Source organism: Pteropus medius, unplaced genomic scaffold, assembly GCF_902729225.1.
Source record: "Pteropus medius unplaced genomic scaffold, Ma_sr-lr_union100, whole genome shotgun sequence".
Classification (NCBI taxonomy): domain Eukaryota; kingdom Metazoa; phylum Chordata; class Mammalia; order Chiroptera; family Pteropodidae; genus Pteropus; species Pteropus medius.
Window position 1 is genome coordinate 19,648,725 of NW_024354500.1, and position 17,197 is coordinate 19,665,921.

Below are 17,197 nucleotides of genomic sequence, written 5' to 3' on the forward strand. Positions count from 1 at the left end.
GGGCATTCATAATATAGCCCCTGAGGGTTTCTCCAGTTACATTTTCAGCCTACTCTCCCATCTTCTGAATCCTTTTCTTCCTCACAAAATGGGTATGGTTTCCCCAAACTGAAGAAGATATTTCCAGCCTCAGTGTTTCCTTGTATTGTTCCCTTCTCATGGACTACACTACTTTTCATATCTTCTTTTATATATCTGGATTTAGTTCAAGTGACACCTGTTTATGAAATATTTCCTAATCTCATTAGGATCCCACTTTTCCTGTGTTCTCATTGTAACTTGTGCATAGCTCTACTACAGCTATGACACGTGAGTGCATTCATTTATATCTACATCACTCTACATGCTTTCAATAATTATTGGATTAATAATAAATATATGTTAACTAGTTTTGGTGTTTCTTAGAGCTATGTAAATAATGTGGCTATATTTTACATCTAAAATAATCAAAAAATTGAAGAATTAGATGAATTACAAATGAAAGATCACGAATCCTTAAAATTTTTATATTAACAGCAGGTATCTGTGGTTATAATATACAAGTAGAATCTTAGATTATCCATTTGTGAAAAAAGATGGCATCACTCAAATAACACTCAAAAATATTTGCATACTGCAGTTACTACGTTTATTGCTAACACTTAACTGATCTCAGAAACAAAATACTAATGTCCTAATATGTACACATGAATAAGTGTGGATGGATTTGATTCTCTTTAATAATCAGAATGATCACTAAATAAATACATGAGATTTTTCTTAAGCCCCAAGACTTAAGGGCTGCCTCCAAATCACCCTTCTCTTACTTTTTGAATGTTATTATTTCTATATAGTAGATTTATTTACATGGATATCTTTCAACATGACAATTTGTATTTAAGAACTGATCATGTAAAATAAGAGTGAAGGTACTCCTGAGTATGTTAGTAAGATAGAAGATGGCCCGCACAGCACAACACCAAGCCTACCTTTCTTCATCAGAGGCAATGCCTTTCCTAGTCTGTTTTTGGATGCTAGATCTTTCAGACTTTCTGGAGTGCCTGTGGAATGAAATGTTAAAGAAACACAAAATATATGATGAATAAAGCCACAGGAATATCATACAATGATAAAAGCAACAGACATGAAAAATGGCAACTATCTTACCTAAATGGTTTTGTCAATCAATTCTTTTTAAAATAAAATAAAAATAAAAATCAGAACTGGTGCTGTATGGAAGACACAAATTGACCAACAGGAGACACAAAATGCTGACATTCCATTAGTCTTGATAGGCAAATCTACAGTAATGATTTAATAGGGGCTCCTGCTGAGCGACTGTGCCTCCCATAACAAGTAAACAAATTCATAGTGAAATGTAGTGATGATAAATGTGATGACAGAAATGGTTTAGGTGCTGACAGACCATAAATGGGTGATGCGACCTCATTTTTACAAGTTGAAACTTGGTGCTACAAGATTTTTCCTTTGTTTTTTTTTTTCTCCCACAAAATTACAGAGAAGAAAAATGCTATAGTGAAATGCTTAAGTATTTTAAATCTACTAAAATTATCATAAAGATGCTTTGTAATCATATAGCTAATCACATGTCACAAATCAAAGAACAAATCAAGTTCCCAATTTGTTTTATGCCCCCAAAGTGCATGTGTACACTGAGCATTTGGAACTTGAAATGTATTTTCCTAGAGAAATAATGTTTATACATAAAGCTTACTTACTTACCCAAGGCAGCTTACGTATGCCTATTTAGTCTAAACTGTGTCTGAACTACTACATATTTGAAATAAATACAAAATATTGTGGTCAAGAAACTCACTGTATTAAAGAAAACAAAACAATAAAAAAGGAATGTGTATTTTTATCTCAATAATTGTCTAAAATTTATGCTTATTTTTCTTTCCCAATATTCCTTCCTTCCAAGAATGGCAAGGAGACAACAGTCTTTTTAAACTGAGAAAAAATTGACATATAACATCATATTAGTTTCAGGTATATACAATGATTTGATATTTGTATATACTGCAAAATGATCACAATAAATCTAGTCAACATCCATCACTACATGATTATAATTATTTTTTTCTGTAAAGAGGACTTTTAAGAGCTACTCTGTTCTCCTTACTCTGTTTACTTATGAATGCCAGATATCCTGAGTGTCCAGTATGTCAAGCCCTGCAAGGCATGAGAGATACATAGCAAAGTACAAAGTCTGCCTTCACAGGCTGTAGAGACTTCTGAAGCTGCTTGGTCTCTCTCCGTTTCTTTCGTTATTGACAAAAACTAGATTAATAATATTTTTCCCCTTAAATTCAGAATCTGGGTTTGAAATCTGGATTTCAGCTTTATGTTCTTCAGCCTTCTGTTACTCTGACATCTCACTTCTGAAGAGATGAAGAAAAGGGAAGAAACATAGGAGAGAGACCTCTCTTGCTTATCACTTTCCTTTATTAGTTGGGAAAAGGATATATTGCAGGATAACTCTATGCCAGGCATTCAGAGAAGCATTGACTTATTTAACCTTCATGACAATCTTTAAGAAGGTGTGATCTTCATTTTACTGATGAGGAAACAAACTCAGGCCAGGGCCACAGTCAGAGCTGGGACTAGAAGATAAGTCTGGCTCCTAAGCTTTTCTGTCATATACTGTCTAGCAAAAGGGTTTGATTCTGATGCTTATTCTATGGGTACACCCTTATTTGAGAAGAGGAGAAACTATGAAATCTGTTACAGGCCTGGGAAAGCACTAAGAGATGATCTCTCTCTGGTACAGGCCTGGGAAAGCACTAAGAGATGATCTCTCTCTGATATTAAGGGTTAGTCTTATTTACTTTGTTGATTGTATGGTTAGGAGAGGGGATGGTAGGGTATAGAAGAGTAGAGATGCACATAGCACATGTCTGAAATCAATGAGTGATAGTTGATAAGAAGGAAAGTTTGTTCCTGAAGCAAAGGGAAGGAGGCATATGTACTGCTAAAAGAGCCGAAGAAAGGGGAGGAGAAAGGCAGAATGAGGTCTGCAGGCCCGGTAAGTATCTCAGCTCAAAATAAAAAAGTAGTATACTATTATGGGAAATTAATACTTTGGACTGGGAGATCAAATGTCCCTTTTCTCATCTTCAGCCCAGTGAGAGTTAAATGAAAGCACAGAGTTTTAGGCCAATTTATGAAATTCACTGTCATTAAGGGTTTTCACTCATTCATTCATTCAACAAATAATTGTTGAGCACGTATATATTCCAGTCAGTTTTAAGTGGTTGGAATATGTCTGCGAATAAAACAAAGATTTCTGCTTTCGAGTAATTTGCATTTTATTGGTAGAGGACAAACAATAAGAAACAAAAACAAAAATCCTCTAACAAGTAAATTATATAGTATGTCAGAAAGTGATAAAAGCAAACAACAACAAAAAGTAAACCAGGGCAAGAAAGATCAAAATGTGTGTTTGGGAAGGGTAGCAAATGCAGAATACAATTTTAAGTAGATGCTCAAGGAAGGACTCACTGAGTTAGTGACATTTTAACAAAGATATAAGGTGAGGGAGCTAGCCATGAAAGTATTTGTTGAAAACAAGTCCCAAGCAAGGAAACATCAAGTGCACAAGCCCTAAGTCAGTTGAATGCCTGGCGTGTTCAAGCAATAGTAAGGACACCAGAAAGGAAAGTGTTCAAAGAGTCAGATGACAAGAGTTTGGGGGTGGGAGCGAGGGATATATAGAATCCGGTCGGCCTTTGTATGAACTTTCTACCTCTGCACAACAAAAGATTTATAGGAATCTTTTAGAACTTGTCTGCTTTCTCTCTTATCTCTAGTAATTTCTATTAATCTTTCTGGACCCAAGTGAGGTTTTACTTCCTTTGTCAAACTCTTAACTCTTCTTCTCATCTCCCAAAACCTAATGGATTCACATATTAGGTTATCACAGTAATTGATAATGGTAATGACAATGATAACAACGACGATACTAATAATATCTAACACTAAGAACTTGCTTTATGCTAGAATGATCGCTTTACCTGCATTATCTCATCTGATCTCACCAGTCCAGTGAGGTAGGTACTACTCTTTTATCCTTTTTAAGAATAAAGAAATTGAGGCTTAGAGGTTAAACAATTTGCTCTAACTCACATAGTCATTATGTCAAACCATGAGGTGAACTGAGTCTACAATAATATCAGTGAAACAAATTGCATCTGTAGCATAAATGACACTGGAACATAGCAGCTAAAAGCATGGAAGCTAGAATCAGAATGTCTGGGTTTAATCTGTTTCTGTCTAGTTGGGTGATTTTAGCTAAGTTATTTAACCTCTCTGTGCCTCAGTTTTTCCCACCTGCAGAGAGGCAATAATAATACTACCACTTCACAGATCTGGTAATTCTAAATATTTCAATATTACTTAGTATTTGTGTTGTAGTATTTATAGCTTTTGTGATATTACATAGAACAAGGATCTTTAGTAGTTTTAGCACTAAGAATAACAAGTGGTAATTGCTATAAAAGTATTATTTAAAATGATACACATATTTGTTTCTTGAAGGTAAAGACTCATTCATCTGTAAGAGTATCAAATTCAGAGTCGATGCTTCATAACTGAATGACAAATGTTCACAGAGAGGTTTATATAGTTGTTTAAGTTTTGTTTTTGTTTTAACCCTCTTGCTAAGGATGCCCCTTTTTCCTCTTCAAATGCCACAGAAACTTACTTTTATTGAAGATTCTTCTAAAGGTTTCTATGAAGGCTATGTCTTTGTAATTCTAACCACTTAAAAGAATCCTCAAATTGCATTAAAATGATATATATTTAATTATAATAATTCAGTATAAAGCAAGAATAGAGAAGAATTCTTTCTACACTGAATCCTAAGTTATAGCTGTGAATATACTGTATGTTTTCAACACAGCTTTTTCTTGGAATAAGTAGAGGCTTGTGATATGTAAAATAGGAAAGGTTAGAACAATCAGCCTATATTTATATACTATATTACTGAAACTATTGATCATGTAATCATAAAACGGATCACAGTGAAATAAGCTACTTCTACCTTACACTACTCTAAGTTCAGGAACTGTATCTGCTTGGGTTGTTACTGTAACATCAATGTCCAGCACAGAGTAGCTGTTCAATAAGCAACTCAACTAGAGTAATATTCTGAGGACATGGACAAATACAGCTTTTCTGAAGATGTTATAATTCTATTAAAGGATAAAATATGTTAATAAATAGAAATAGTATTTAAGGCTTTTTACAGTAAAATAAAATATGGCATGTTCTGCTTTGGGAAGAAGTAATAAAATCTACCACATAATGTTTTAATTCAATTATAATTAACACTGATACCATAACACATAACACTATATTTTTATATATTCTTGCTGACTACTTAGATGGCTTAATGTGGAATGCAAATCTCTAATATCCTGTTTACTCATAAGTTTGGGAAGAAAAAATTAAATCTGAATGTAACCTAAATAAGAAATGTTCATATGCAGTGAAGATGGATGCATGCAATTAATATACATCTACCGTTTTATATATTATTGATATTTATGTGTATGACTACAGCCATTAAATAGACTCACTATTTTAGTACAAGGGTACTTTCATTCATTCTAATAAAGGACAGTTTTAAAAAGCACAGATAATAAAGTCTATTATGAAACCAACAAAAATGATTAGGAATATACTGAATTTATAAATGTTTCTACATAAGTCTTCTTCTATATGGCAACTGCCATAAATTCTGAAAGTAAAAAGTGGGTAATTTTCTTTATTCCAGAAATATTTTGATTCGTTCACTTTGAATCAAAAGAAAGCACTTGATACTTTTGGTCAAAGATGATTATAGGTATCTATAAGCTGCTACCAAATGAATATTTGCAAAAGAAATCAGAGTTACTTTAGCAGAATGACATAGGAATTAATCTTAAACACAGTGTGTATTTTACAGGTTCCAATAATTTAAAGTCCTGAAAAACAGTGTTATTTTATCAAGTATTTCAGTAGTTATTTAATTCACACACCAATAATTGCATCCTTAAAAATATCATGTATATTGATGCAAAAACATTCTCAATCAAAACACTGGAGTCAGTAATTTCAGGCTAATGAAGTGCTGCAATAGATTTCAAAATGTACCAAATATTTCCTACATCCTCGCACCTATTAGAATAACTATCAAAAAATAAAAAAATAAAAAAAATATATTGCATTTTCTTGAAAAAACATTTAAAGTTAAATTAGATGATGACGTTGATGTTGATGATAATTTATATTATACTTAAAAATGATTAGTTCAACTGTAAGCACTAAACTTAGAACTCTGATGCTTTAGGGGCATATTAACAAATGTTTTTTCCTAACTTATTACTCACAAATTTTGGTTAATTTGAAGCCACAAGTAGATCTACATTTTATTAAGATTTATAAACAGATTTATGTATACACAGGTTGGTAAAAGTTACTATTTACATATTAAAATAATGCCATTTACAAAGAGATACTTTGTTATTGGAAAGAAGCTTTTTAAAAGTCTCAACATTTTTAGTAATAAAGCTGCAAAAAAATTTTCATAACAATTTTAAAGTCAGCAACATTCCCTGGGCTTACAAATTTATGTATTTCTTTCTCATTATTATTTTAAATATCCTATAACTTTAAAGAAATATTCCTAGATATAGATAAATATACCTCTATGTTAACTCCAAATAAATATATCATTCCACTTGGAATGACACTATAATTGGTTACCGTTGAAATTAAATTATGGAGAAATAATACATTAAAAATTGTATGTGTGTGTGTGCGCGCGCGTGCAGTGCACACACTATGAGAAATTAGGACAACTAAATGCTTTCCAACTTACTAGAAAACTCTCAAGCAAAATCTTACTTTTTTATTATTTGTTATTTTCAAAATTATCAAATATGGTATCAGTAAAGGATATCCAAGGGTGATTATATAAATTGTCATCAATTTTAGAACATTTTCCTAGCTATCAGTACCTAGGGCAAAAGTCACCTTATGAACATTCACTATCTCCAAATATGCCATGTTCACCTTATTTGTAAATTGGTAGAAACTTCTGAATGAGTAAATTAAAGCTGATAAGAGGTGAAATCCAAGTGTTAAGTTTTGCCAAGTAGTTGACATTGTTACCTAGGAATGTAGCATCTGTTGATGTAGTAATTTCTCTTTCATTTTTATGGGAACATATTATTGTTATGGTTTCATAAAAGTTTATCGTTAAGTAATATTATGTTCCCTATAGTAATAAATCACAACATCGATACTTAAAATGTATTTTGTTTGAATATAGAACTTATTTATAAATAAGTCATAAAAAAGTAAACTGTATATACAGAATTACTTATTAGTAAGAATTTACTTACATTCTTATCTAAAAGGAATATCTGTGATCCTAAAATCGACCCTTAAAATTATGTATACAACTCATGTTATCAACTAACATAATTAATTAATGTCTCTAAATGACAACTGACTTTCAACTAATCTTCATCTTATATAAGAACTAAAAAACATTATTTGGATTTCCATTTTGCTTAAACAATGTCCAGATACACATATTTATATTCATTATAAAGACCGTCATATTTAATTGTCCTATACTCAAACAGTAATTATATAAGATGAAATCCATTGACTCATTTGTTTTCAAATAAATTCCAAGGTTTTCAAGAATTGCCTTTTATAAAATGAAATTCTAAGTTCCTTGATGGCCAGATGTTATCTTTCTCAAACACTGCTGTGACTTTAACCATAAGATTAGTGCACACAGTAGGGGCACAATAAGTATTTGTTAAATAAATGACGGGCAATGTAAATGTAAATTTTAATTTGATTTCTACAATTATTTTATATTTTTATGTGAAAAGACTTTAAATTTATAATAATTTTTAGATTAAAGATTTTAGAAATCAGAGCAGAAGGAATTCATTTTAAATTCAAAATATATAAATATAACTAATATTAAAAAGTAAATGTCTCAAAGATTAAAACATGATAAATATTCCTAAAGGCTTCATAAAATATCAGTTTGTGGTCTTTTCCAACATTTGTAAAATTTCTTATTAATTTTTTCTGACAGTGTTTACGTTTCTTTCCAATTGAAATCCTGATGATATCAACTTGACTACAAATACAGAAAATAAATTACATCACTTAACTAAGGCTACAATTACTCTGCTATATACACACACACTTAAAAAATATTTGTATGCTGGCATGACTAGTTGTTCCATTTCTGAGATACCATATATACTTATTTACTTAAATATATTGCCAATCTGTTGACTGAATTTCTGCATACATCAGAAGAGAAGTATCCAAAATACTCAATAATTTTTTGTGACCAGTTGGAAAAAGATATTTAAAGATAAGGACTATATATAACAAACATAAAACAGGAGAACTGAGTTAACTACAACTGAGAAGGATAACAAAGCGATGAAAAATATTGTGGCACTTCTGATATATCAGAATGAAGTGGATTCAAAGCGCTGATGGTATTTTTAAAAACCTACCTTGTGGACTGACCCTAGCCCTTGACAATATTTGGTTTAAACACATAATATTCATAAAATATGTAAGAACCAGGTGTTCTACTCTAAATCAGACATTTTTAAATATACCCCTAAGCCTAAACTTCATTATTAACAAGTTTATGTAATAACAAAACAGGACAACCGAGATTAAATCATAAACAATATAACGAAGAATAGGCTTTGCATAGAGTTTAATATATTTTAAAGCACCTAAGAATTTTTATTATATACATGTAAAGAAGAACAATAGTTAAATATGTTTTTAGAAAGTCGAAAAACTAAAACAAATGCTCATTATTAAAACGGAACTCTCCCACTGGAATCAATTTTATTGTGTTTAAACCATGCAATTCATCTCTGGGCATGCGGCCCTCATTTCAGTAATTCTGAGGTGCTTCATTAAAAGTGGATGCATTTATTGGTGGAATCATGACATAGCTAGCGCTGGCTCCTGGAAGGAAGCATTGTCATAACCAACATTCCTCTTGGTTATCCTTCACTTGGTGGCCTACAAGCTTTTCGAAGCCACTTGTTCGTGAGGAGGTGTTGACTAGTACCTGTCATTCTCCGGAGACGCATGCTGGATTTGAATCCTGGGGCTAGGAGGTCGTCTCCTATCTAGGGAGGGGGACCATCTACCCCTGTTTGCCCAATGAACAAGACAGGAAAAAACAGGACATTTAGTAACTCCTAAAATAAAAGAATATATGGAACAATAGGACTGGAAAAGTACCCCAAAAAGGCAAAGTGTAGATTCTTTGTTCTGTAACTTACTCTTCAAATTTATAAGCCTTGAAAAGTTAAATTGTTGTAAGAATATAAGATTTGCAAACTTTTAAGTGAATAGAGAAACTCTTTATTTGGGAAAATGTTTGAAATCTATTAAGCATAATTTTGTGCTCGTGTGTGTATACCTATCTATACACATAAATACGTATGTAACTTTAAAAAGATACATCCTTAAGAATCTGGCTTATGTTTTAATAAATTAGGTTTAATAAGCCACCAATGCTTATTTGATAGTAGGCCTTGAAATTACTGAATAAAATGGCAAAGATGAAGTGTATAAATTTAATACAAGTCAGAAACACAGTTTAAGTGGAAAAAATAAAAATGCTCTTTAGTGTGTAAACAATGACATGAAATAATTCATGGGAACACTAGCAGTGAAGTCTTAACAAATTTTCTTGGGGCTAATTACTACAATTTAAAAATTGTGAGTAAAAAACACTGATGAATAAAAGTAAGAAATATAGAGATGAGTGCCAAGCTAAATGACATCACCAAAAAGAAGTGTACTCATCTTCACTTGCAAAAGTAACTCTTGATTGGTTAAAGAAAGAGTTTTTTTTTTTTAAATTTCAACATTTATAACAATACTTTTTTGTGTGTGATTAACAGTTATATAAAAATGGAAATATAGTTCATTCTTTTGTTAAACTATCTGAGATTGTGTGTATAATCAATTACAAACATCCAATCAAAAACTGTAAAGTGGCAATAAGGAACTGAACAGTCCAGATTTGTAAATTTTTTGTATATTAGATATAAACATTTTGAACACGATATTGGCTTCCTCAAATGTATAAAGGGATAACTGAATGGTCATCTAGCTATAAGATTTTATAATTATTACCCAAAGTAGACGTGTCTCAAAAAAAAAAAAGCCAGTCATTTTTTTTGCCATTATAACTTGGCTTATTGAATTTATTAGACAATTTGAAAAAAAGCAACAAATAGCTGTCAGCATGTGACCAGGATATCTGAAGTCAGCAGTTGCTCAATTCTGAAAGTCCCTTGGAAGCCTGTGCTTAATTGATCAGCCGAAGTAGACAGATGGCATGATTCAAGTTGGGCTCTGAGGAAGCTGTGAAGCAGATAAAGATATTCAATAGCAGCATTTGGGCAGAAGAGGGAATTGTGTGGCTTGTATTCTTAAATGTGCTACATGTCTGTGAAATTAAAAGTATTTTACATTCATTTGAAATTATACTATTATTTAAAAAATTTTAAGTAGTTGATCAATCCAATTTAAATGCTTTAAAATATGTCTTTTTACATTACTGGCTTTTGTTCTGAAAATACAATTAAGAAAAATGTTTCTCATATAAGTGAAAACAATTACAACTACACTGTTTTCTACATTGTTATATTCAGTTGTGTTAAAACTTATAGTGTATTTGAAAACAAAAGTAGAGTTATATGTTTTTGTAAAGTAATAAGTAATATTAATTTGACAAGATTATGAGTAACCTTGCTTCCTGAGGCAAAATTCCAGTCCTTGTGTTTATTTAAACACAGAAATAAAGTAAAAAGTAAAGAAAAATGCTACAATTATGAAACATGCAGTGAAAGCTATGAAGGAGAAAGGTGTACATTTAGAAACAAGCAATTGTGAATGCAAGCTATTAAAAGGTAATTTTTCAAGAAATACTTAGCATAATACATGTATATCTGCACAAAGTCCTTCTGAATATGCTGATATGTAGTACCAATATGCAAAAACTCTTGCTTTCCCTTCATGTATTTGATAGGATGGAAACATGATCAATTTACCCCCCATTTCTTTTTGTCTAATTAATAGATATTACATACATTTTAATATACATATTTATAAATTTTAACTATGCTAGTATATTTTATATGCTTTTAAAATGTTTACAACTTCCTTATTTTTCTCTTCTATCACACTGAAGGACCAAAATCAGAATCTTTGTTCCAGTAACTGAGCCATACATATAGCTTCAACTTTCATTTTCATCTTAGAAGCTAACATGGAAGGCTATGTTGTAGTTATTAATCGTGAAGCTGAACTAAACCAGTCCTTTCTCGATTTCACTTTCCAAACCAGCTTGCCTTAAGTTACACTCGTTAGTGACATTATTAGTATTTTAGTATAAGGTATTCTAAATTCATTAATTCAAGAACATGTATTTGTTGGGAGCCCATTTCTTTCATTGAACTCAGAACAGAAGAAAAGGTTACTCTGATGCCTGTAGGACTGAATTAACAGGCTGTGAGCTCTTCGCATAAGGAAATTATAATGTTTTGTTTTGATAGTTATATCAATAACACATAGCGCAGAATAAATAATCAATAAATATTTAAGTAGATAATAAGTAGACAAGCCTCTAGGTTTTGTGGTAATACAGATAAGAAATAAAAACTTTAGCTAAGAAATTAATAGTGGTGAGATGATCCATTGATGAGATATAAAAGAATTAGAATTGACAGGCCTCAGTAAGGAATTAAATGGTTCTTATTTTGTGGCTTTCTCCCCTTAGCACTGGTATATCTTAAAACAAATGTGTGTGTGTTTAAGTGTATAATTAATATACACACTTGTGTATGTACATATCTTTCAATGGTGAATATCTCTAAGCAATTTCATTATTAAAAAGAGAAATTATGTAGAAATGTAAATCATTCATTCCATAAATAGTTCAAATAAAAAATATTTGTTAACTACCATATTAGAAAACAAATCTGAACAAATGAGAGAACTGATTATACAGTATATATTCTTATTGTTATTCAGATTATTCATTTTAATCCTTTAAAATATTTCCCCAACAGTTTTAAATAGAAATTAATATAGATAGTTGTACTTTGAAATAAGGGTTATTTCAATTCTATTTACAGTTAAGTTTTAGTTAGAACCGCCTTTCTCTTAGACCTCACGTTTCTGTGTGGAGGGAAATGCATTCAAGTAATACTCCTGGTCTCTCTCCACTTTTTCTCTCACTCCACCCCAAGGAAGGAGGAGTGGCTTATATAATAGGTGACTTTGTTTTACAGAATCAGGCACAGAAGAGTTAGCCCTTTCTGGATTCCTGCTTCAAAATCAGGCTGTCCACAAACAGCAACCACTATAGCGAACAAACCCTCAGAGCAGCTGTAAGATTAAGGCCTGAGCCTGTAGCAGAAGCCTCTTGGGGTTCAGTGAATCTAGCTGACTCAAGAGAATAATTAGCAAGCTTTTATAGGCCTAAAGTCACAGCATCTAAATTTATTCACTGTATTTATGGTGATAACTAGATCTCCCATCTTCTACTTACTGGATCTAGCTTACAATTAGATCCAAACCTGGAAGCAGAAAATAGGGGGTGTTATTTAAGGCCCCCTAAATCTCCAAATCGAACATTTATTAAGTAAAAAAAAATACTATCATGAGAGACAGCAGGGGAAAATAGGATATGATCACTGAACTCAAGGAACACAATACAGTGGACTAAACAAACATTGTACTAAATAAAATAGAATATATTTTAATAGAAGTATATAATACTACATGGGCCCAGAAAAACAAGTAAATGATTCTGACTGGCAAAAGAAAGGGAAGTATGTGCACGTGTGTGCATATGTGTGTACGTGTGTGTGTGTGTGTTGGCGGGGTGGTACAGGGTTAGAAAGGTTTTATAGAAGATATGGTTACTTGCATTTCTGAAGCATGAGTAGAATTTTTAATTAGACAACAAAGGAAAAGGGCATTTTAACGTTAATGGAAAGAAAACTAAAGAGACAAAAAGTAATAAAAACTATTAATAGAGCTTATGAGAAAGTTAACGGGGGCAGGAGTAATACTGGAACTGGAGATGGGTTGTAATATAATCAAGGTGAGAAATCTCTTTTGGAGATTCTCAAAAAGAAAAATTAACAGGATTTACTGACTCACTGAATGTGAAAGAGGAGCAGAAATATTTCTAGATTTTCTAGATCCTGTGACTGGTTACATGTCAAGGCCATCAAATGTAAGAAAAATTCAGAAAGAGGACACATTGGGCTGTGAAAGGATGTAAGGGAAGGTAATGAATTTGATTGAACTTTTGACGTACACAGGGTCTGGCAACCATTTATAAATTTAGGCCTAGTCTCAGGGGGAAGGTCTGGCCTGGCCAGTTACAGTGGAGTGTTGTCTTCATATGCCTTAAGAGTAAAATTTTGATAGAAATATCACTTCAGAAATGGAATGGCTGGGGCAGAAGAGGAAAAGTGAGGGTGGAGCTAAGAAAATACATAACTTGGAAGTGATGGGGGTAGAATGGATGCCTGTTTAAGGAGACTGTCATAATAGAGGCATAGGAAAATCTATAGAGGGTACTAAGAAAGGAGAGGTTCAAGTGACAGAGTGGTTTATGTAAAATGTTGCAGGATGCTGCTGGAACACTAGGGAGCCAATATAATCTTGAGAGGAATTTCATCATAGTGGTAGAGTGGGAAGGAGGAGCAGTCAGATGGTAGTATTTACTACGAGATAAAAAATGGAGGTAGTAAGTATAGGGTAGTAAGTGCCCTTTGATGAGCTTTCAGTAAGGTTATGAATTTTTATGAAAGATCAAGGAAGAAGATAAAACATCCAAGAAAAGTAATTATTGTTCAGTGGCTCTAAAAATCTGTCTCTGAACATTGAAGCAATAATTTGTTTTAAAGTCTGGGAAAAGAAGATTAATAGCAGGCCTGTAACTTACTCCTTCCCAATCAGGGAACAAGGTGGAATGAATGACCTCAAACAGACCTAATAAAGATAAAGGAAAAGTATAAGGATCAGACCTTCTTGTAAATATACAGTGATATTTGCTAAGGAAAAGATAAAGGAGAGTCCTTATCTATTAGACATCTTTAGAAGGATATAATTAGTTTTTCTAGACTTTTATTGTAAATAAACCCCAGATATCTTGATATGTATGTATATATAAAATAACAGAAAATAAAACAATTTCTATTGTGATTTTAGAAGAGTCTATAGTCATTTCAACTAAAATTCTATTACAAATGTAAAGGAATACAAAAATGTAGTTAGATTTCGTTTTCTTCTATTACAAATTTTACAACTACAAAAGAATACAAAATAAAAAAGTAGATTTTTAGTAGAATCTTACAAAGACACTAAAAATGTATATGTATACTTGTACCTATTATTCCATTCTATAAATAAACATCTCATAAATAAATGAACAGAATCAGACTCTAAATATTGCTAAAGAAAAGCTTTATGCAGCATCTGATGAAGTGGATTACATTAGCATGACTAAATAGTTTTCTTAAGGATTTGCAGAGTTAGTATACAAATTTCCACTGAATAACTTCTAATTGAAATAACAATCATAACCAAGATTATCAATTACAACCAAGTTTACTGGACTAGAAAGTTCCATCATAATGGAAACATTAGCTGTTTGCAATTCGGAGACAGTGTAACACATAATCACTGAATACATTTAATTTAAAAATCAGAATTATTTATTAATCAATTAAAAGTTTTAAGCAAAATTATGTGGGTAAACATATATATACATAAATTATGTATATTTATTTATTTTTTAATTTTGTGTATTTATTTTTAAGGCATTAGAAAATCTATGGTGAATTTACCATTTTTGTTGTCAAAATATAATCTAATGTTAAACTTGATCTATATCAATGAGTAGTTTGATTCAAAAGTGAATACAGATGCATAAGGGAAGTATTCTATCTAAGTATAATTCTTGTTTTGAGTTAATGGAAGATTGCTGTTAAACCTATAAATACTATTTATCACTGGAACTAACAGAAAACTTCAGATAACTCACTGGACCTTATACCATTATCAGCATACTGAAGGCTCCCTGAGTAGTATGTAAATAAAATGACTGAACAGCAACAGAAGAGGAAAAGCAGCAGCCAGAAGCGGTTACAAATTACATCACACCATTTGCAACAACATTCACAGAAATATGTGTATATGGACCCTTGGGCTTATCCACATACACGTATCTCTCCACAGAGATGTATAATAAAGGAGGGGGAAATGGTGACAATTAGCAAAGTGAACATGAATGAATAAACCTGTAAGACTCACATGAAACGAAACAAAGTGATTAAAAAATCACTAGTACAAATGATAGGAAATTAAGAAAGTCTTTATTTTATACCTTTCTCGTTCTGGTGAATGCAAACTAGTATCTGGTCTCAAGCAGTTGGTACTAGCACTCCTAGCCCTGTCAAGGGAGGGCTGTAGTTCACTAGTGCCAGTGCATTGCATCCAATGGTAGAAGAGAAAGACAAAGAAAACAAAGAAAGGAAGACCATGTTAGAGAGTAAAGCATAAAATAATGTCCCCTTTACATAAGATGTAGAATCACTATGATTCAGTTCGTAAGGGTGTGAGAGAGTTGACAGGATGATAGTGCAAAATTTTGTTTAGAAAATGAAACTAAACAAAGATTATGCTCGAATTGCTTTGCATAATTTTTTAAAAAAAGGTTCTCAGACTGAAAAATGACACTAAACCACACCTACTTATGAAAAAACCAATACAGAAAGCACTAAAACAAAATGTCTAAAACTTCATTACCAAGAACAGATGCCACACCAAAACAAAATGAAGGACATCAGAGGAGAAAAATTTTACACTTCAACTATTCTGGTTCACAACACTAGACAAGGGAAGTGGAAGGTGTGACTTTCATATGTTCTTACCTAATCAATATTTCATCAGTAAATCTCAATACTCTTGAATTAAAGCATTCATGATGAAGGGGAAAGTCCTGTCTAGTCACTGATTTGGTTTTAGTATGTGCAGGCAGAACTGAGCTTCGCAAATTAAAATTATCCAAAAATAAAACAACACAAAATTAATTATCACAATTAGAATCAACAATTAAAACAACAAAAAAATGACAAAAAAGACAACCAGAATTCTGAATATTGAATAAGATTTTATTTAAAGAAACCTTCTAGAATTCCTAAGTTTTATAATTAAAACTATTTTTAGATATCATTAATTTAATGTTTCTCTGTGTATAATTAATTTTAAGAGAAAAATGTTAATGCTTTATTAGAATGTAAATTTGCTACTTTTAACAGGCAAAGGATTAAGAATTAGTTTATAACTGGGACTCACTGTCATGACTCTTACCTGTAAATATTCCAGTGAGAACCGTTCTCTAACAAAGGCATCTTGGGAGGTAATGTTTTATAGTGCCTAACAAGATGTCTGGAACGTGGGCACACAAACATGCAGGAAACAAAAATATATAGGAAGCAAATTTTACTAGGATATGAAAAATGTAAGAGGTCTATAAAGCTACAAACAGATGGATCTTTTGTTTTTTCTCAAAAGAACCACAATAATTATTTGAAGGTAGGATTAGATTAAAATATGAAATCACAGACATCTGTCTTCATAATCATGACTCAATAATAGTTCAATTGCCTTAATTTAAAAAATCTCTGCTTACTAAACTACTGAGTTATTAATATTTAAATTTACTATTTAATTCCTGATTTAATATTATTTCTGCTTCTATGGAAGTAAATAACTCGTAGCTAAAGCACTAGCCAGATAATTTATGTAATTTGGGAATTAAAACATGACTAAGACTTAATATTTTGATAACAAGTAAAGAGATGACCAGCATTCCAGGGATGAGTCTAGTCATGTACTCGACTATAGTAAAGAAAGGAAAGGGCGAAGGATCAGGAAGTGACTCTAGTGAACAAGTTCTTTCATTTATAAGCTGGATCCAAATCCAACCATAGGTATAATTTATCTTTGGCAATTGGGTGAGACAGGCATTAGATGCAAACCAGAATATGAATTCTGATGTGGCAGAAAATGGCAGAAACAAAGAACCAACTTTATCTGAATTCCTTTA

General features: G+C 31.8%; 1 protein-coding gene across 22 annotated transcripts in view; it reads right to left on the reverse strand.

Annotated features, from left to right (window-relative positions):
• RIMS1 (regulating synaptic membrane exocytosis 1) overlaps positions 1-17,197 on the reverse strand; it is a 412,504-nt gene that overhangs the window by 104,237 nt on the left and 291,070 nt on the right. For 6 of the 22 annotated variants that reach the window (XM_039853370.1, XM_039853369.1, XM_039853355.1 and 3 more), the window contains 2 exons: positions 15,473-15,562; positions 969-1,040 (listed from right to left, as the gene is read on the reverse strand). The exons of 2 other annotated variants lie outside the window; for them this stretch is intronic. In XM_039853370.1, the coding sequence (XP_039709304.1) occupies positions 969-1,040; positions 15,473-15,562 (162 nt within the window). Of the gene's footprint in view, positions 1-968; positions 1,041-9,118; positions 9,203-15,472; positions 15,563-16,019; positions 16,134-16,458; positions 16,537-17,197 lie in introns of all 22 variants that reach the window. 14 more of the 22 variants (XM_039853357.1, XM_039853356.1, XM_039853360.1 and 11 more) reach the window with 6 other exon arrangements.